Source organism: Oncorhynchus kisutch, linkage group LG7 (genome assembly GCF_002021735.2).
Source record: "Oncorhynchus kisutch isolate 150728-3 linkage group LG7, Okis_V2, whole genome shotgun sequence".
In the NCBI taxonomy this organism is placed as follows: Eukaryota; Metazoa; Chordata; class Actinopteri; order Salmoniformes; family Salmonidae; genus Oncorhynchus; species Oncorhynchus kisutch.
The window spans coordinates 32,159,007-32,181,531 of record NC_034180.2 but is presented as its reverse complement, the minus strand read 5'-3'; the positions used below and the strand labels follow the sequence as shown (position 1 = coordinate 32,181,531).

The 22,525-nt window shown below is 42.3% G+C and overlaps 1 protein-coding gene across 1 annotated transcript; it reads right to left on the bottom strand.

Moving 5' to 3' along the window:
- Positions 1-5,299: 5,299 nt before the first annotated feature.
- Positions 5,300-9,414, bottom strand: LOC109894477 (ADP-ribosylation factor 6-like). The gene has a single exon (XM_031828965.1). The coding sequence runs from the start codon at positions 8,740-8,742 to the stop codon at positions 8,212-8,214; it is 531 nt and encodes a 176-aa protein (XP_031684825.1). The 5' UTR covers positions 8,743-9,414; the 3' UTR covers positions 5,300-8,211.
- Positions 9,415-22,525: the final 13,111 nt, after the last annotated feature.

The following is a 22,525-nucleotide window of genomic DNA, read 5'->3' as shown; positions in this document are numbered from 1 at the left end:
ACACCGCCCCAGACCATGACAGACCCTCCACCTCCAAATCGATCCTGCTCCAGAGTACAGGCCTCGGTGTAATGCTCATTCCTTCGACGATAAACGCGAAACCGACCATCACCCCTGGTGAGACAAAACTCGTCAGTGAAGAGCACTTTTTGCCAGTCCTGTCTGGTCCAGCGCAGGTGTGATATTCGGATGTACCGATCCTGTGCAGGTGTTGTTTCACGTGGTCTGCCACTGCGAGGATGATCAGCTGTCTGTCCTGTCTTAGGCATCTCACAGTACGGACATTGCAATTTATTTCCCTGGCCACATCTGCAGTCCTCATGCCTCCTTGCAGCATGTCTAAGGCACGTTCACACAGATGAGAAGGGGCCCTGGGCATCTTTCTTTTGGTGTTTTTCAGAGTCAGTAGAAAGGCCTCTTTAGTGTCCTAAGTTTTCATACCTGTGACCTTAATTGCCTACCATCTGTAAGCTGTTTGTGTCTTAACGACTGTTCCACAGGTGCATGTTCATTAGTTGTTTATGGTTCATTGAACAAGCATGGGAAATAGTGTTTAAACCCTTTACAATGAAGATCTGTTAGGTTATTTGGATTTTACGAATTATCTTAAAGACAGGGTCCTGAAAAAGTGGAACCCTGCCACGTTTCTTTTTTTGCTGAGTTTATAAACACACATACAGTACAACAATTACATATTACGTTAAAAACACAAAAGTCTTGACCAAAAAAACAGCTGTCCTAAAGACAATTACACTATTCTATGATATATACATTGATCAAGTGTTTAAACTCCACCAACAAAACTAGATGGGGCGGCAGGTAGCCTAGTAGTTAGAGCATTGGACTATTAAGCTACAAGGTAAACATCTGTCGTTCTGCCCCTGAACAAGGCAGTTAACCCACTGTTCTCTGGAAGGCCGCCATTGAAAATAAGAATTTATTCTTAACTGACTTGCCTGGTAAAATAAAAAAGATGATCAAATTTTTAAATGTTCAGGAGAGAACTCCAGGACCATGGAGCTGAGTAACTAAAACTATTTCTACGATAACCTGTTCTAATTTTTGGTACCGTTGGAAGCAAATGAGAATGGGACCGTAATTGATAATTATTTGCAGGCATTGTTTCCAGAAAACAGGATCCCCCATTAATGTGAATGGGGAAATGGCGATCTTCGTGGTCAATATTAGTGGATATATAAAAAAACATCAAACACAATCATGGTACCAATAATTGCTTCTATTTCACCAGATGTATGTCCTTGAACCAATTACTTTCAAATTTCATACAGACGAAGTTAAAAGGATAATTTAGTAGCTAATGGCAGCCTGCAGTACCTCAGTCAGCCTTCAACTTGATATATTCAATGAGGGGGCAGCACTGAGCTAGCCTGCAACATCACTTCCTAGAATAGCTCAAATGCATCTTTCTTTTTTCCAACGCAGTTAAGCTAAAAACACACCCCGTTATTCAGAGGGGCGTTCTATGCTCACATTGGCTAGCTAGCGTTGTCTCACTGACAGGCGATCAGCGCCTGGTAAGGATGGAGTGTAATTTAACAATTAGCTGCCTACCGTAATAAAGGCCTATTATTATCATCATGTTTGGTAACATTTGCCCATGTATTTATTTTCAGTTTCAATGAGTTGCAAAAATGTCTCAGAACTCAGCTGACCTTCAATTGAGAAAATGTTAGCTAAGTTAACTTAGGCTACTTAACGTTACTAGCTCAGTATTTGGGGTTCTTATATTATCATTAGTAGTGTATTATCAGGTAAAAGCATATGCTTATTATTCACAATTTCTCAAATATTTATTCGCTAATCATTCAGTCGAATACGCTATACTACAGCCATTGAATCGGTCTTTGAGCGTTAAGGGACGTTAATGGCTAGCTTGGTCCACGACATTATGTTGTTATATTTTTCAATCTCGAAATAGAAGGGCAAATGTTATTAATCAGTGACTGGAATTGTGTGCTACGTGATATTCACTCCCGGACATGGAGAGCGCTCAAAGGCGTTGAAGAACGGCCCTCTGAATAATGAGGCGTGGTTTTGGCTTAACTGGGTTGGGAAAAAGAAAGACGCAGCTCCAACTGGGCATTGCAATGTTTCCAAAAACACCCCCATGTTGCAAGACGGTGACACGCTGAAATTACACTTCCTGGTCTTCAAACACACCACTGAGCATTTTCATAGGAAACAATTCGTTCATATTTTTTTTTACAGTCAATGGTCGTGTACTGAGCGATTTCCGCTTACCTGTAAATAGGCCAGCTGCGATGTCAAAATTTGTTATATTTAAAAAATTCATGAAAACTAAAATGAGCTTTTTGATTTTAATTTAAGGTTAGGGTTAAGCATGAGTGGTAGCAGCGTGGTTAACTTCAAAATCAGATTTTCTGAAATGTATGGGATACAGTGATCACAGTCATTGTAAATAAGAATTTGTTCTTAACTGACTTGCCTAGTTAAATAAAGGTTCAATTTAAATGATAGACATTTATTTATATACATAACCTATCAAATCTATAAAAGGACACTGTCCTGTGCTGTGCTGCTGAGAAAGGAAATACCCATTGCTGTTGAATAAAACTAACGATCTTCTGTTGCCCAAAACCCCAGGGCCTACCCGCATCAATCCTGTCTTTGTGAGGACTGTAAACACTCCCTTTGTCCTTAATCAGATTTAAATGGGAGAACTAAAGCATTCCTTACATTGCTCCTCCTCAGTGTCTGTCTCGGTCTGGCTCCAATGGAGTCCTATTGCTGGTGAATTGTAATTATTATTATTTTTTTAATTGTTAAAACAGGGGGCACACCAGATTAATCATATTCATAGACCCCGTGACCACAAGAAATAAGACTTCAGCACAATAAGCAATATATATTTTGTATATATTGTAGGGGTGCACCACAGTGCATGCACTATTTGTATTTACATTCACATTACTATTTCAGGCAACCAGTTAATATACAAACACTCAATCAGTATGTTTTATATACATGACATCTAGAGAAATGCAATCCAATCAGTCAGATAATTAACAATAAAGAACCGATATGAAAATGATTGATAATGTTAAAAATGACAGTTGACCATGAAAACTTAAAAGTTGGAGGGACTTGGTCTGTCTTGACTTGTCCTGCCCTATAACAAGCATGTGGGGTTCGAACAATTCTATTAAAATGTATTCATCAGTCCCACCAAGCCACTGCAGTTTAAAACGGGGATCAATAAATATCTCAGGAGAGGCCTGCCTTCCCTCTCTGTGGCACTGCTAGATATTGACTCTGTGAGATGCTGCGAGTCCTCCGTCCTTCAACATCGATCGAGGGGTGGATCACTCTCCTCCCACTGTTGAGGGATGCCCATCACATCCCAGGCTGATGATGTTCTACCCAAACCATCCATCCTATGTCGAGGGACAGGAGACCTATCCCTGGGCCTTGTTGACAAATAAGTATGAAACTCATCCTGTACCAAATGCTAGGGCCAGTTCGAGCACCCCTTTCCTTCCACAATCCTGCTCAGGTTCAAATTCCCCCTACTATGTAACTGTATCCTCATCAGTACAGTGATGGTGCTGTATTTAAACAAGGCACAATTCATCAAACATAATTTCTGGACATCAGTCCTTTCCCACACCGCACTCCGCATACAATGTCCACATCCTCTCAACAATGGCCACCCAGTGCTAGAGAACCCACCAACAACCCCTTCCTGACTTGTAGCAACTAGCAAGCAAAGAGAAATCCACATTGGAACTCAAACTTGTCTGCAGGTTTTAGAGACAGTTTGGCAGCACAGCTGAAACATGTTCATCCTTTTCCATCTAAGTAATAATGTTCATGGTATGCCATACATTCTATTGACAACACTAGAAATGCTTCTGAACAGTGAACATGTATATATCCACTAACTCAGCTGTGTGGGGTGTATAGTAGCAAGGGCATGATTCATAACTTCCTGAAGCTAGACTATCAGCTGGTGTCCCATGTGATGTGACACCACTGCCTGGGCTTCTGCAGTGTCAGTCAAAATACACCAACCAGCAGCGGTCCATATTAGACACAGAGTCAAACGAAGCCATATAATTTATCGCAACTGTATGACAACCTCCCGTTGCCTGGGCTATCACTGATATTGTGCATCTGTCCTATGACTTTCTTAGGTTTAAAAGTCAAGCCTGCCTCTACTTCTCTGGGCTTTGGACTCTTAGTGAACCAATAGGTTGACTAGACGATGGCCTTGGCATCTCTCTTCAGCATGTGCCAACCAGATAAATTCATGCTGGTTCTTCAGCTGATCGAGTCAGTGTGTCTGAGTATAGAGGCTACAGTCTCTGGCCCTATTATTTTTACTCTTGTAATGAGGACTACTCAATAAGATTCATTAAGTCAAGACTTGGAAAACACCTTGGGCTGGTACAATTAGGAAATGGCCTAGTGAGACCCAGAAAGACAAGGCACCATTACTGCCTGGTGTGGGATAATATAGAAATTAATGAGTAACTAGAGACCTTGTCACATTGTGACCTTTAATTTGATTCCTTAATCTACATTTACCTCTAGGCAAATATAAAACCCAATTCAAGAAAAAGAAAGCACATTTAGCAGGGCAATTTCTACAAACAAAAACATGTTTTTCTGATTTTAACCAATCTGGTGGACAGTTTACAATATTCACAGGACCCCAGACAAGATATAAACCAGCACACAGCTGGATTGCTTACTGGAGAGGACAACAACTTGGTAGCAGATGTTGGTCTGTTTTTTTAAAACAATATTGTACACTATCCCAAGAAACATATATGTATTGTTTTTTAAAAATAGCTTTTTAATCTTTGTTTTGCAGTCAGCATGCACCATAGTATGTTCCTTCTAAACAAATATTGGTGGGTTGGGGGGGGGGGGGGATTATTAAATTTCCAGCCTGTTTTGAACCACAGCTGACAGAATTCAGAAACTGCTGTATTGCTCCAACATTTATGCAGCCTGTCAACCCCCAATGCAGGCTAGCAATGTGGCTCTGTAGTTATTCCACTGAGACCATTTTGACTTCCTGTTTTGTATATGGGGTAAAAAGAAAAACATATTTCCCAATTCAATGGTGGCAAACAGTGCCAAAAGGCTTTGAGGGTGGACAGCTATATAACCTGCCTGAAAAGTCTCAATGCAACACACCAACAAGACATTGTGTTCTTCACATAAAATAACAGAATGAGTCATTACCTAATGTGAATAGAATGCTGAAAAACACAGGAAAATTAGATTTGTTAAAAACATGTAAAAAAAATTGTCATTTCACCTTTATTTAACCAGGTAGGCAGGTTGAGAACAAGTTATATTATAAATCATTCCTCAAGGGTGGTAAACTATAAGCAAAGAACAATCACAATCCTATCTCTAGCATTTTGTACATACTTTCTTATAATGGATTTTGAGTCCTTGGGAAGCTGTGTATTATGATAACTGTGTTCCTTTGTATTTATTATGGATCCCCATTAGCTGCTGCCAAAGCAGAGTCGAGCAAAATGAAGGCAATTTATTCAATTAAATCACTTTTGGTCAAGTTATGATCAACATAAGAAAATTAGACATTTAAAATTACTTTTTTAATTAGACATTACAATGACATTGTTCTGTACATGGTTCTCCAAGTCAACATAGGAATAAGAGAGCTGAACCAAAACATAATTTCACCAGGGAGCTGCTCTCTCCCATTGCATGACAGGCCCACTCCGCTGAAGGGTTACTATACTTCTGTACTCATGCTGTAGATACAGGCTAGTAAAAGGTCTCGCATCCTGAGACATATGAATGGTAGTAGGTTGAGAGCTCAGAGCTGAATGACATTCCTTTGGAAATATTGAGTCCATTGGCTTCATAACCATCAATGTTACCCTATGAACAAAAGCTGCATTCTGAAAAGCATGTTTGGGTTAACGGAGACCTGTTTGCTTGAGCACAATCTGGGATCAAAACACGAGTACACAAAAAGGCCAATTAATTCACAATATAGCCCACTATAGGGAATCACTTGTGCAACTGGGTTCCAGATGGTGAGTCTAAGCACTACACTCTGGCTGTGTCCCAAATCTGTCTTGTTACTTACTAAAACTGCATACTGTCTACTAATCGTACTAAATACTATTTAGAACGTACTGTTCAGTAAAATCGAATACAGTAAGCAACAAATAACATACTAGGCTCATCCATACTGAGAATGCATAATCTAATGCTCAAATTGTATTGATTCCTGCCATTCATTTATTTTTGGTAAAGCACATCGCCATATCTGATTATCAGCTCTTATCAAACACCAGTGGGTCTCGAAAAACTATTCTCTTCCTTAATAGTGTGCAGTAAATTTTACTAGATGAAATACCCGAAATGAGTATGACATCCTGGCATTTAAGGCATACACAATTTGACATTGCACATACTATGAAACATTTTTGCATACCCAAAACACCTACTATTTTGAATGCAAGTATGGGTATTCGGACACAGTCAATGTCTTTCCTGACAATTTTGTCACAACAATGTCCAGAATGTTGACAATTAAATGTACGCAATGGCGAAACTTTTAAATCACACCTTGCAGTGTTTGTCAATACAAATACCTACATTTGCTAAATGGTTTCTGTATTAAAAACATGTTTAATATAAGGTGTTGTAGTTGTCCCAAACAAGCTAGACTAAACATCAGACTTTAGTTCTGAAAGGAAAAACTATGAATCAGACCCTTATGTTACTCACAATCCAACAGTATCTTTAAAGCATACATGAACCAAGCTTGAGCCCTAATGAAAATACAAATCCAGCTCTGTTAGAAAATATATAAAAATGTGATAAAGAATAGGCAAAGTTGGTAATCTCTGTAGCTTTGAATTATGAACACATTTAATTGGTATTCATCAAGCCACATAATGTCCCCTAGGCTTGCTACAGAGTAGAAGCTAACACTTATTCATGACTCCAATTCCACTGCATTACATTGAGCCATTGGACTTGGCTCAATGCCAACACTGCACAAATGCTCTGCCTAAACTCAAATACACCTTGCACGTGATACCGTTTTGGAAACATTTGGAACTTTTTCAAATACAAAATATACACGTACTCTAAGCAGTTTAGGAAAGTTGCACCCGGCTGTATTTTCAAGAACACTGCCTCCAACAGGCTACACTTTCTCCCCTCCAATTTCCACTTCAAAAGTCTCCAATGGCGCGTAAAGGTTACTACAATCTTCACTTTGTTGATCTACGTGCGTGCAAATTTTGGAGCAGCGGACCCCTGTTGGCAAAATGATATCTTCACCGCTCCCACTCTAATTCACAAGGGGGCGACAGCATTTATTTTTTATTTTTGTCATTTCCTTTTGTGAAATCAAGGAAGAGTCGCCTTCCCTTGCTAGTAGTAGCTAGTTGGCAGCCTGGCTAGCTGGCGTTAGCCTGACTAAAAACATAGCTAGCCTTTTTAGCTTCTCACATCTCCATGCGAAAACGTACAGGAGGGTAGCTCTCCGGGGAACAGGGTTGGAGAGCCCGGCATACAGCATTGGTCAGATCAAGGAACCATGCGGCAACACTGCCCCCATGTTGCGGAAGGAATGGTACAGCTCTCCAAAATGTTCAGGTAGTACAAAAGTACGTTGAATGCCGGAGCGCATTACAAGGAGCCTCCTGTACGCTACATGGCTTCCGCAGTGTGAATTTACCTTAACCGGGGAGGAAGTTTCATACCTCGGCAGAGGGCCGTTTAAAAAATAACAATGCCAGGTGCAACTTTGCTAAACTGCATCATTTGTATTTGAATGATTATTTCACCCTGATCTAAAAGTTTGCAACTAAAGGTTTCCAAAACTGTATCGCAAGCAAGGATTATTAAAGTTTCTAAAGGTTAAAACGGAGCATCTGGAATGTAGTTCACATGGAGCCAGCTGTCCTCCATACCATCAGCTAAGAACCCAAGACAGGGACCGGCTTTAAGACACCTTGGGTTCTCAAGAACTAAGTAGAAGCAAACTATAAGCCAGAAAACCAAGTTTATAAAGATAAATTAGTTATAGGGTCATCATAGTAATAAAAAATAAATGGAGATCAAACTTCTCTTTATTATATATTTATTTGAGAAGTAAAGTTGTGTTACTTGCCTCAATTTGACTTTTTTGTAGTTGAATCTAAAACAGTAATCACTCAATCATTAGGATTTGTAATTTGATGTTAGCCATGTCAACCCCTCATATAGTCCGTCTCCCGTGGTCGCACAGGAGGGCTGAACATACCAATTCCTATCTCTAATGCGGGTCAATCCTAGTTTCTCTTGGATTTCGTGTGGCTTCATGGCATCGGGCAGGTCTTGCTTATTGGCAAAAATCAAGATGATGGCGTCCCTCATCTCACGGTCATTAATGATGCGATGGAGTTCCTGCCTGGCCTCATCAATGCGATCTCTGTCTGCGCAATCCACAACAAAGATTAACCCTTGAGTGCCCGTGTAGTAGTGTCGCCACAGGGGACGGATCTTATCTTGGCCTCCAACGTCCCATACATTGAATTTGACATTTTTGTAAGTCACAGTCTCAACGTTGAAACCAACTGTGGGAATTGTGGTGACCGACTGTCCAAGTTTCAGTTTGTAAAGGATGGTGGTCTTTCCAGCAGCATCAAGTCCAAGCATCAATATTCTCATCTCCTTGTTGCCAAAGATTTTCGATAGCATTTTCCCCATCATGTAAACAGTGCATAAATATTCCGTTCAAAATGAAACAAAATGGTTGGATTCTTCAATATTTCCTTTTTAAACTTCCTTAATGTCAAAACCATGCAGGTTAACTTTATTTGCTTAACCGGGCGTAACTAGGCAACTAATTACAAATGGACATGGTGTGAAATATGAAGCTCAAACTGAGTCATGTGCGGGTCTATCAATGCTTCACAATGTGTCGGCCAAAGAAAGGAATCTCAAACTGGCAACAATAATATTCCTGGTGGCAAATCATTAGCTAACTTGTAGTATTGCTGTTCATAACTTAATTCTCAGAGTTTGAGACATCCAAGTTCAAATGTGTACCCAAAGGTGAGATAAGTAAATTGTATGACAAGCCGTCTAAGTATATTGTTACTTAATTGTAGCGGTCACAAAATGTTCATACTATTGATTTCTATTCTCTTCAGGGTCGGGAGGGGCGGGGTAGTGGATCTGTTGATAGAGCAAGGAAGTCAAATAGGCCCTCCAAAAAACCTGCGGTACTTCTTACTTCCTCTTGGTGAATGTGTCTCGAGGTCCCCCTCCTCGTCCTTGTTCCGATCAACACCACCGGAGGAGAAAGGCAATGTTCTGCAGCTATTCCATCAAACGTCACGCTGGGCTACACACTCGTTCGTAGGAGCCCGTTCTCCTAAAGTCCCGGCGACTAAGGTCATTGATTCAATAAAAAAATCCCTTCTTGTCCCCCTGAAACAGAAGAGGATCATGAGGAGTGTCAGAAAGCTCAACTTAGCAAGTTAACAGCTAGCTAGCTGACACTAGCTTGCTAACTTAGCTACCTACATGCTGCATTGTGGATAGCTCAACAAAATTGAAAAAAATGCAACTTACGTTCCGTGTATTTTTAACACAAATCTTCCCAAAATATATATATTACATTCTGTTTCCCCCCTCCTCTCTCAGTAATTTGCAAACCGCTTTCGTCTACCTCTCTCTCCTTTTCATCCGAGTTGCAACGCTACTCTGATCTACCGGAAAGGTGTGGACAACATCACCAGTCACTTCCTCTGGATCGTTCAGTAGTTAGTTGGCTTGCGCACGAGCTTTCACAGCTTGAACTGTGACCAGAGGACGCCATTTCGGCTCCGCTGATTACTCTGACATTACGTGCATTGTCCGAAATGCGGTCCATTGATTCGTTTAAAGTAAATGCATGGACCAGTACTGGTCCTAAAACACGTAGGCCCATGGTTACAACACGAAACATGAAATTGCAACAGTATTAATATGCATTTTTAAATGAAAGTAGTGCATTTGGCATGCTTAATAAACATATATTTTAAAATATAGGTTACTTTCTAGCCTTAAATGAAAACAATGCATGCAGGCTAGGTTACTGTGTGAAACATAGACTGCACAAATATGGTATGTAGGCTTGGTCTACGTCCTCAATAGAAAGTGTAATAACACCACCATGTGGCATGCATTGGCACTGCTTCTCATTTTACTGACGTTATTGACCAAATATGCAGGTTCGCATAGCCACATGGTGGTCACTCACAAGTCTGTCACTCAGTTTACAAGTCCTAGTCTATCTCTTGGAGCACCAATAGTGGTGGGTAGGTTGTCTATTATCTGTCAGTTTTGTTAAACTGTTTAAACCTCTGTGTGGATGCACTCTGTGTTCTGATGCTGGCTGACCTCATGACCTGTGAGCTGTTTGGATCTTACTGGTTCCAGCTAGGCTCTTGGTTGTTGTCTGGCTGACATGTAGATGACAACATCATGTGTTTCCATTTCCTGAAGGGTTCCATCGTTTGGATCATGGCCATGTGTCTGTGTCTTATATCTGCAAACGTCAAGGTTGCCCATCCAAATATGTGGCCATCTGGGCCCTGGTGCACCCCATTCTCCAGCTCCCTGTCTGTGCACTGTGGAGGGTAGGAAGAGTGGAGCTGCAAGGAGTCTTTGCTCTAGACCTCTGGTATGAGGGACAGCAGCCAGGCCCCAGTCTCCCCAGTGCCCTGTAGTACTGTCTCTGCTGCTGCTCGATCCCCCTCATATAGTATCTATGCTCCAAATCCAGGCGACGGAGCAGGCCCTTATGTTGTTGGACTTGGTACCTGTGTAGTTCATGCTTTGTGGCAGTGAGCGGCTTCTGCATTTACATGGCGGACGTGAGTAAAACATTTAAACGTGTTAACCCTCTCAAGGCTGCCGTCCCAGACAGCATCCCCAGCCGCGTCCTCAGAGCATGCGCAGACCAGCTGGCTGGTGTGTTTACGGACATATTCAATCAATCCCAATCCCAGTCTGCTGTCCCCACATGCTTCAAGATTGTTTCTGTTTCCAAGAAACCTAAGGTAACTGAACTAAATTACTGTCTAAATGACTGTCGCCACGTAGCTCAAGATTGTTCCTGTTTCCAAGAAACCTAAGGAAACTGAACTAAATGACTGTCGCCCCGTAGCTCTCTGTCATCATGAAGTGCTTTGAGAGACTAGTCAAGGATCATATCACCTCCTCCCTACCTGTTACCCTAGACCCACTCCAATTTGCTTACCACCCCAATAGGTCCACAGACGATGCAATCGCCATCACACTGCCCTATCCCATCTGGACAAGAGGAATGCCTATGTAAGAATGCTGTTCATTGACTACAGCTCAGCATTCAACACAATAGTACCCTCTAAACTCATCATTAATCTTTAGACCCTGGGTCTCGACCCCGCCCTGTTCAACTGGGTCCTGGACTTCCTGACGGGCCGCCCCCCCCAGGTGGTGAAGGTAGAAAACAACATCTCCACTCTGCTGATCCTCAACACTGGGGTCCCACAAGGGTGCGTTCTCAGCCCTCTCCTGTACTCCTTGTTCACCCACGACTGCGTGGCCATGCATACCCCCAACTCTATCATCAAATTTGCAGACAACACTACAGTGGTAGTCTTGATTACCAACAACGACGAGACAGCCTACATGGAGGAGGTGAGGGCCCTTGGAGTTTAGTGTCAGGAAAATAACCTCTCATTCAATGTCAGCGAAACAAAAGAGATGATTGTGGACTTCAGGAAACAGCAAAAGGAGCAACCTCCTGCGATGGGACAGCAGTGGAGAAGGTGGAAAGTTTTAAGTTCCTCGGTGTACATATCACAGACAAACTGAAATGGTCCACGCACACAGAGAGTGTGGTGAAGAAGGCGTAACAGTGCCTCTTCAACCTCAAGAGGTGATGGGAATTTTATGAATAATGACTAAACAATATCTACATTTAAATATAACTATAACTAATTCGACTCTACCCTGTTTTACAATATCTGATTAATAATGTTAGTTCATAAGGAAGAGATTATGTAGCATGAACAAGGAGTAATTAAACATAATAAACACCATTCCAACTTTGTTGGAGAGGTATGTGTTGTGTGTTTTAAGTAAGCAAAAGAGGATCATTAACTTGTGTTTGAACCCACTCAGCTATAACTCTGTGGCGATTAAATAAGACAGCGAGAGCCTCTCCAGGTTTTCCGTATCTGGAACTGTCTGCTAAAGTAATGATAGATAATGTTGAGACTTCAGAAGTTAATCTTGATATAGTGTGTGTGTCGGGAGTGTGCGCTAGTGGGTTGGAATACACTTTTGAACCTGCTTTGTCTTGGTCGAGAGGAGGAGATTCATTCTATAACCAATGACGTCATATTTGATATATAAACTGTTGTACATTGTTCTATGGGTAGTGCGCTCCGAGAATAAATACTACTATCTAATTTTAATAAGACTGGTCTCTGTCTATTTTATGCAAATAAGGATCTTACAATTTTTTTGAAACAGACAGAGTGATTTCAATTGAATTGGTTAATGAACACATATAGGAATTATGAAATTCAAGAGGCTGAAAAAATTTGGCTTGTCACCGAAAACCCTCACTAACTTTTACAGGTGCTGGTACGGCAACTGCACCGCCCACAACCGCAGGGCTCTCCAGAAGGTGGTGCGGTCTGCACATCGCACCACCGGGGGAAAACTACCTGCCTTCCAGGAAACCTACAACACCTGATGTCACAGGAAGGCAAAAAAGATAATCAAGGACAATAACCACCCGAGCCACTACCTGTTCACCCTGCTTCCATCCAGAATGCGAGGTCAGTACAGGTGCATCAAAGCTGGGACAGAGAGATTGAAAAACAGCTTCTATCTCAAGGCCATTAGATTATTTAACAGCCACCACTAGCGCAGAGAGGCGGCTACCAACCTATAGACTGATATCATTGGCCACTTTAATAAATGGAACACTAGTCACTTTAATAATGCTACTTTAAGAATGTTTAAGTATCTCGCATTACTCATCTCACACGGTTGAAGTCGGAATTTTACATACACCTTAGCCAAATACATTTAAACTCAGTTTTTCACAATTCCTGACATGTATTCAGAGTAAACATTCCTTGTCTTAGGTCAGTTAAGATCACCACTTTATTTTAAGAATGTGAAATGTCGGAATAATAGTTGAGAATGATTTATTTCAGCTTTTCTTTCTTTCATCACATTCCCAGTGGGTCAGAAGTTTACATACACTCAATTAGTATTTGGTAGCATTGCCTATAAATTAGGTCAAAGTTTCTGGTAGCCTTCCACAAGCTTCCCACAATAAATTGGGTGAATTTTGGCCCATTCCTCCTGTCAGAGCTGGTGTAACTGAATCAGGTTTGTAGGCCTCCTTGCTCGCACACACTTTTTCAGTACTGCCTACAAAGTTTCTATAGGATTGAGGTCAGGGCTTTGAGATGTTGCTTCAATATATCCACATCATTTTCCTGCCTCATGATGCCATCTATTTTGTGAAGTGCACCAGTCCCTCCTGCAGCAAAGCACCCCCACAACATGATGCTGCCACACCCGTGCTTCACGGTTGGGATGGTGTTCTTCGGCTTGCAAGCATCCTTCTTTTTCCTCCAAACATAACAATGGTCATTATGGCCAAACAGTTCCATTTTTGTTTCATCAGACCAGAGGACATTTCTTCAAAAAGTAACATTTTTGTCCCCATGTGCAGTTGCAAACCGTAGTCTGTCTTTTTTATGGTAGCTTTGGAGCAGTGGCTTCTTCCTTGCTGATCGGCCTTTCAGGTTATGTCGATTTAGGACTAGTTTTACTGTGGATATAGATTATTCTGGACCTGTTTCCTCCAGCATCTTCACAAGGTCCTTTGCTGTTGTTCTGGGATTGATTTGCAGTTTTCGCACAGCAAAGTACGTTCATCTCTAGGAGACAGAATGCGTCTCCTTCCTGAGCAGTATGATGGCTGCGTGGTCCCATGGTGTTTATACTTGCATACTCTTGTTTGTACAGATGAATGTGGTAACTTCAGGCGTTTGGAAATTGCTCCCAAGGATGAACCAGACTTGTGGGGATCTACAATTTTTTTCTGAAGGCTGATTTATTTTGATTTTCCATGATGTCAAGCAAAGAGGCACTGAGTTTGAAGGTATGCCTTGAAATACATCCACAGGTACACCTCCAATTGACTCAAATAATGCCAATTAGCCTATCAGAAGCTTCTAAAGCCATGACATCATTTTCTGGAATTGTCCAAGCTGTTTAATGGCACAGTCAACTAAGTGTATGTAAACTTCTGACCCACTGGAATTGTGATACAGTGAATTATAAGTGAAATAATCTGTCTGTAAACAATTGTTGGAAAAATGACTTGTGTCATGCACAAAGTAGATGTCCTAACCGACTTGCAAAAACTATAGTTTGTTAACAAGAATTTTGTGGAGTGGTTGATAAACAAGTTTTAATGACTCCAACCTAAGTGTATATAAACTTGCGACTTCAACTGTATGTAATAACTGTATACTGTATCCTTCACTATCTATTCTTTACTATCTATTGCATCTTAGCCGATCTTTCACTGCTCATCCATATATTTTATACTTAAATATTCTCATCCCATTCCTTTACTAGATTGTGTGTATTAGAGTTGGTTGTGGAATTGATTAGATATTAGGTTTTGTGGTGGAATTGTTAGATATTACCTGTTAGATACTGCTGTACTGTCGGATCTTGAAGCATAAGCATTTCGCTACACTCGCAATAACATCTGCTAACCATGTGTATGTGGCCAATAAAATTGGATTTGATTTGATTTAGTTGTCAGTGGCTTCTATAGTATCACCTTGTGGAGGAAAGGATTGCAAAACAATATAATTTCAATAATTAACTACACCAGTGAATTAACTGTGTATTTCCTGTGGTATCACCATTGTATTAACATGTGATAATTGCTTCATAATGGAGTTGACCATTTCATTGTTTATATTATTACAACAATGTAAAAAGGAATGGCCCTTACTCTTGTGTAATAACAAAGGTCTTGATCAATACATCTTTCTCATTTTAAAGGAATGTAAAATAATACTGTGGATAGATACCTCATACAAATGTCCTTGTTCAAACTCATTTATTAATTTTACTCATCAAAGGTTGTTTCAGAGTAAGTCAAATAAATTGCACTAACCTGAGAATAAAATCAGTATCCCTTTGATGAATTTGATGAGACATATATCTGTTACTGTGTCATTTCCCCAAATCTCAAGAGGAAAGTTGGTTGTGTCTTCTCTACTTTATAGGGAGTCTCTCTCTCTCTCTCTCTCTCTCTATCTCTCTCTCATTATGTAATATGATCCCCTGGCCCATTTAGATGTTGGTAGTCATGTGATCTCTTGATAAGCTTTATTTACAGCCCTCTGGATTTCATTCACTTCATTAACAAAGTAGAACAATTTAATCCCTAATTGACAGGTGACAGGTGAGGCTAAATCCAAACCCAATTGTATTTTAAAGAGCATGTAAACCCCAATATTGAGAGTTGGTATGTCCATTATTTAGCTATAGCTCTCAGGACATTGCAGGGGACTATACATGTGACTTATGTTATTGTTGTGGTGTAAGAAAGAGGCTATGACAGACTTGTGGCTATGAAATATTTACAGCAGAGTTCAGATGACTAAGGCGCCTGTGTAGAAGACGGTGTGAGTAGCTCATCATTAAAGTTTCACCAACTGGATTTCATTCACTGTCCTTTAATTATATTAAACTGCCAGCTCTAACTGCACAAGACACACATTTCAGAGGATTTTCATTTCATTTTCCAATGCTTGTGTTGCAAACTCAGAACATACTAGTAATTGTGGAATAATAGCGGAGGCCCTTAATTAATCGTAGTGGAATCACTTTAAATTCCATGGATCAATCTCATGACCAGTGAATGTATACATTAGGTACATGAACCTGAAGGGTGTGGAACACTAAGATCACTTCTTGAGAGGCTAAATAAAGAGCAATGACCTGAAAGAGTAGGATATCTAAAACCATAAATGCAATACATGACTGCAAATATGTAACGCATGTACACAAAATAACTGCACTATACTGCATTTGCACCATTCATCTCTCTGCATTTAGATATATTTATACTGATACTGTACATGTGTACATGTACACTGAGTCTACAAACCATTAGGAACACCTTCCTAATATTGATTTTGCACCCCTTTATGGCTTGTGGGTAGAAGCTGCCATGCGGTAGCAGAGAGAACAGTCTATGACTTGGGTGACTGGAGTCTTTGACAATTGTTTGGGCTTTCCTCTGAAACTGCCTAGTATATAGGTCCTGAATGGAGGAAGCTTGGCCTCAGTGATGTACTGGGCCGTACGCACTCCCCTCTGTAGCACCTTACCCATGCCAAATCTTTTCAGTCTCCTGAAAGAGCAAAAGTTGTTGTTGTGCCCTCTTCACAACTGTTTTGGTGTGTTTGGACCATGATCGTTCATTGGTGATGTTCCAAGGAACTTGAAATGCTCAACCCACTCCAGTACAGCCCTGTTGATGTTAATAATGGGGGCCTGTTCGGCCCGTCTTTTACTGTAGTCCATGTTCAGCTCCTTTGTCTTGCTCACATTGAGGGAGAGGTTGTTGTCCTGGCACCACACGGCCAGGTCTTTGACCATCTCACATCATTGTCGGTAATCAGGCCTACCACTGTTGTGTCGTCAGCACACTTTATGATGGTGTTGGAGTCGTGTTTGGCTATGCAGTCGTGGGTGAACAGGGACTAAGCATGGGTCAAGGGTATCCGGGATGATGCTGTTGATGTGAGCCTTGACCAGCCTTTCAAATAATGTCATGGCTACCGATGTGAGTGCTACGGGGCGGTAATCATTTAGGAAGGTTACCTTCGCTTCCTTGGGCACAGGGACTATGGTGGTTTGCTTGAAACATGTAGGTATTACAGACTTGGTCAGGGAGAGGTTGAAAATGTCAGTGAAGACACGTATGCTTTGAGTACATGTCCTGGTAATCTGTCTGGCCCTGCGGCCTTTGTGAATGTTGACCTGTTTAAAGGTCTTGCTCACATTGGCTACTGAGAACGTTATCACACAGTCGTCCGGAACAGCTGGTGCTCTCATGCATGCTTCAGTGTTGCTTACCTTGAAGCGAGCATAAAAGGCATTTAGCTCGTCTGGTAGGTTTGCATCACTGGGCAGCTCACGGCTGGGTTTCCCTTTGTAGTCCGTAATAGTCTTCAAGCCCTGCCACATCCGACGAGCATCAGAGCCGGTGTAGTATGACTCAATCTTAATTCTGTATCGACGCTTTTTCTGTTTGATTGTTCGTCTTAGAGCATAGTGGGATTTCTTATAAGAGTCTGGATCAGTGTCCCGCTCCTTGAAAACGGCAGCTCTAGCCTTTAGCTCGATGTGGATGTCGCCTGTAATCTATCGCTTCCGGTTGGGATATGTACGTACGGTCACTGTGGGGATGACGTCATCGATGCACTTATTGATGAAGCTGTTGACTGAGGTTGTATAATCCTCATTGCCATTGGATGAATCCCGGAACATATTCCAGTCTGTGCTAGCAAAACAGTCCTGTAGGGTAGCATCCGCATCATCTGACCACTTCCATATTGAGCAAGTCAATAATACTTCCTGCTTTTTGCTTGTAAGCAGGAATCAGGAGGATCAGGGCAACTTCCAGCGCCGACAGAGATGGCCGCCTCGCTTCGCGTTCCTAGGAAACTATGCAGTTTTTTGTTTTTTTACGTGTTATTTCTTACACTAGTACCCCAGGTCATCTTAGGTTTCATCACATACAGCCGAGAAGACAGCAGCGACCCAAAAAAACGACTCAGAAAAAGAGGGAAACGAAGCGGTCTTCTGGTCAGACTCCGGAGACGGGCACATCGTGCACCACTCCCTAGCATTCTTCTTGCCAATGTCCAGTCTCTTGACAACAAGGTTGATGAAATCCGAGCAAGGGTAGCATTCCAGAGGGACATCAGAGACTGTAACGTTCTCTGTTTCACGGAAACGTGGCTCACTGGAGAGACGCAATCCGAAGCGGTGCAGCCAGCGGGTTTCTCCACGCATCGCGCGGACAGAAACGAACATCTTTCTGGTAAGAAGAGGGGCGGGGGCGTATGCCTTATGGCCAACGTGACATGGTGTGATGAAAGAAACATACAGGAACTCAAATCCTTCTGTTCACCTGATTTAGAATTCCTCACAATCAAATGTAGACCGCATTATCTACCAAGAGAATTCTCTTCGATTATAATCACAGCCGTATATATCCCCCCCCAAGCAGACACATCGATGGCTCTGAACGAACTTTATTTAACTCTCTGCAAACTGGAAACGATTTATCCGGAGGCTGCATTCATTGTAGCTGGGGATTTTAACAAGGCTAATCTGAAAACAAGACTCCCTAAATTTTATCAGCATATCGATTGCGCAACCAGGGGTGGAAAGACCCTGGATCATTGTTACTCTAACTTCCGCGACGCATATAAGGCCCTGCCCCGCCCCCCTTTCGGAAAAGCTGACCACGACTCCATTTTGTTGATCCCTGCCTACAGACAGAAACTAAAACAAGAAGCTCCCACGCTGAGGTCTGTCCAACGCTGGTCCGACCAAGCTGACTCCACACTCCAAGACTGCTTCCATCACGTGGACTGGGAGATGTTTCGTATTGCGTCAGCCAACAACATTGACGAATACGCTGATTCGGTGTGCGAGTTCATTAGAACGTGCGTTGAAGATGTCGTTCCCATAGCAACGATTAAAACATTCCCCAACCAGAAACCGTGGATTGATGGCAGCATTCGTGTGGAACTGAAGGCGCGAACCACTGCTTTTAATCAGGGCAAGGTGTCTGGTAACATGACTGAATACAAACAGTGCAGCTATTCCCTCCGCAAGGCTATCAAACAAGCTAAGCGCCAGTACAGAGACAAAGTAGAATCTCAATTCAACGGCTCAGACACAAGAGGCATGTGGCAGGGTCTACAGTCAATCACGGACTACAGGAAGAAACCCAGCCCAGTCACGGACCAGGATGTCTTGCTCCCAGGCAGACTAAACAACTTTTTTGCCCGCTTTGAGGACAATACAGTGCCACTGACACGGCCTGCAACGAAAACATGCGGTCTCTCCTTCACTGCAGCCGAAGTGAGTAAGACATTTAAACGTGTTAACCCTCGCAAGGCTGCAGGCCCAGACGGCATCCCCAGCCGCGCCCTCAGAGCATGCGCAGACCAGCTGGCCGGTGTGTTTACGGACATATTCAACCAATCCCTATACCAGTCTGCTGTTCCCACATGCTTCAAGAGGGCCACCATTGTTCCTGTTCCCAAGAAAGCTAAGGTAACTGAGCTAAACGACTACCGCCCCGTAGCACTCACATCCGTCATCATGAAGTGCTTTGAGAGACTAGTCAAGGACCATATCACCTCCACCCTACCTGACACCCTTGACCCACTCCAATTTGCTTACCGCCCAAATAGGTCCACAGACGATGCAATCTCAACCACACTGCACACTGCCCTAACCCATCTGGACAAGAGGAATACCTATGTGAGAATGCTGTTCATCGACTACAGCTCGGCATTCAACACCATAGTACCCTCCAAGCTCGTCATCAAGCTCGAGACCCTGGGTCTCGACCCCGCCCTGTGCAACTGGGTACTGGACTTCCTGACGGGCCGCCCCCAGGTGGTGAGGGTAGGCAACAACATCTCCTCCCCGCTGATCCTCAACACTGGGGCCCCACAAGGGTGCGTTCTGAGCCCTCTCCTGTACTCCCTGTTCACCCACGACTGCGTGGCCACGCACGCCTCCAACTCAATCATCAAGTTTGCGGACGACACAACAGTGGTAGGCTTGATTACCAACAACGACGAGACGGCCTACAGGGAGGAGGTGAGGGCCCTCGGAGTGTGGTGTCAGGAAAATAACCTCACACTCAACGTCAACAAAACTAAGGAGATGATTGTGGACTTCAGGAAACAGCAGAGGGAACACCCCCCCATCCACATCGATGGAACAGTAGTGGAGAGGGTAGCAAGTTTTAAGTTCCTCGGCATACACATCACAGACAAACTGAATTGGTCCACTCACACAGACAGCATCGTGAGGAAGGCGCAGCAGCGCCTCTTCAACCTCAGGAGGCTGAAGAAATTCGGCTTGTCACCAAAAGCACTCACAAACTTCTACAGATGCACAATCGAGAGCATCCTGGCGGGCTGTATCACCGCCTGGTATGGCAACTGCACCGCCCTCAACCGTAAGGCTCTCCAGAGGGTAGTGAGGTCTGCACAACGCATCACCGGGGGCAAACTACCTGCCCTCCAGGACACCTACACCACCCGATGCTACAGGAAGGCCATAAAGATCATCAAGGACATCAACCACCCGAGCCACTGCCTGTTCACCCCGCTGTCATCCAGAAGGCGAGGTCAGTACAGGTGCATCAAAGCTGGGACCGAGAGACTGAAAAACAGCTTCTATCTCAAGGCCATCAGACTGTTAAACAGCCACCACTAACATTGAGTGGCTACTGCCAACACACTGTCAATGCCACTGACTCTACTCCAGCCACTTTAATCATGGGAATTGATGGGAAATGATGTAAATATATCACTAGCCACTTTAAACAATGCTACCTTATATAATGTTACTTACCCTACATTATTCATCTCATATGCATACGTAGATACTGTACTCTATATCATCGACTGCATCCTTATGTAATACATGTATCACTAGCCACTTTAACTATGCCACTTGGTTTACATACTCATCTCATATGTATATACTGTACTCGATATCATCTACTGTATCTTGCCTATGCTGCTCTGTACCATCACTCATTCATATATCCTTATGTACATATTCTTTATCCCCTTACACTGTGTATAAGACAGTAGTTTTTTTTGGAATTGTTAGTTAGATTACTTGTTCGTTATTACTGCATTGTCGGAACTAGAAGCACAAGCATTTCGCTACACTCGCATTAACATCTGCTAACCATGTGTATGTGACAAATACATTTGATTTGATTTGATTTGATTTGGATAGAATTATGGTCAGATTTGCCAAATGGAGGGCGAGAGAGAGCTTTGTATGCCTCTCTGCGTGTGGAGTTAAGGTGGTCTAGAGTTTTTTTTCTCCTTTGGTTGCACGTGACATGCTGGTAGAAATGAGATAAGACAGATTTAAGTGTTCCTGCATTAAAGTCGGCCACTCGGAGTGCCACTTCTGGATGAGCATTTTCTTTTTTCCTTATGGCCTTATACAGCTTGTTGAGTGCGGTCTTAGTGCCAGCATCGGTTTGTGGTGGTAAATAGACGTCTACGACGAATAATATAGATGAGGACTCTCTTTGTAGATAGTGTGGTCTGCAGCTTATCATAAGGTACTCTACCTCACCCCTGCCCCTTGTCTTACCAGATGTAGCTTCTCTGTCCTGCTGACGCATGGAAAAATCCTGTCAACTCTATATTATCTGTGTCGTTGCTCAGCCACGACTCTGAAACATAAGATATTACAGTTTTTAATCGTATATCATCAATTTTGTTTTCCAATTATTGCACGTTGGCCAATAGACGTGTAAGCAAATGTGTTTTTGTTGTTGTTGCTAATTGCGAAAAATCCATTGTTTATCTGGAATAGAACGTTCGTTTCCTGCATATACATTTGCAAATGACAGGGGTGGCAAGGAGTGGAATGTAATAGCTGATCAGAGATGGAAACCAGGCTAACAGCAATCTCACTGAAGATTGAATTCCTGCATGAAAGTCAAGATAATACATAACACAACGAATTATTTTAGAATTCAAAATAGGTAAAAAGAGTGATCTGAGTTTAATTAACGGACGACGTCTGTTAGTCACTGGACACAATGTGTCATAATATTATTGTCCTTTGTAATTACATTATGTGTAATTGTGTGCCATCTGCTGGCAAATAACGGAACGTCCATTCAATGACGACAACGTTTTAGTAGCTGGAAGAAAATATCAATACATGCAGTGGTAGGACAAAAATACTGCAGAAAAATAAATAAGGAGTTAAAGACAACAGGTTTTGGGCAATTTGGTTTTTTTGGGCAAAGCAGAATGACACAATTGGGAGGCAGAAGTGGCAATTTGTGAACTGCTAAAAAAATTACATGTCAACCATTCTGGTTTCTAATATATCTGATGTAGATCTTGACTTTTGTACCAGACTTATATAGTCACTGGCAGGACTATAGATGAGAACCATGGAAACTAATAAAAAGCCAAATGATAACAAAAGAAGAGCCTACAATTATGAAATAATACACCCCTTGCATGCAGGGGTCCTGTCTCGTGAGTTGTTGTAACAAGCAAACACTTAGACGTCATTATCTACCTGTTCAACAAGGATCGTCACATTGATTCAGCCGTGGATGGTCGGAGAGCGGGAAAACATCATTACTAATTTG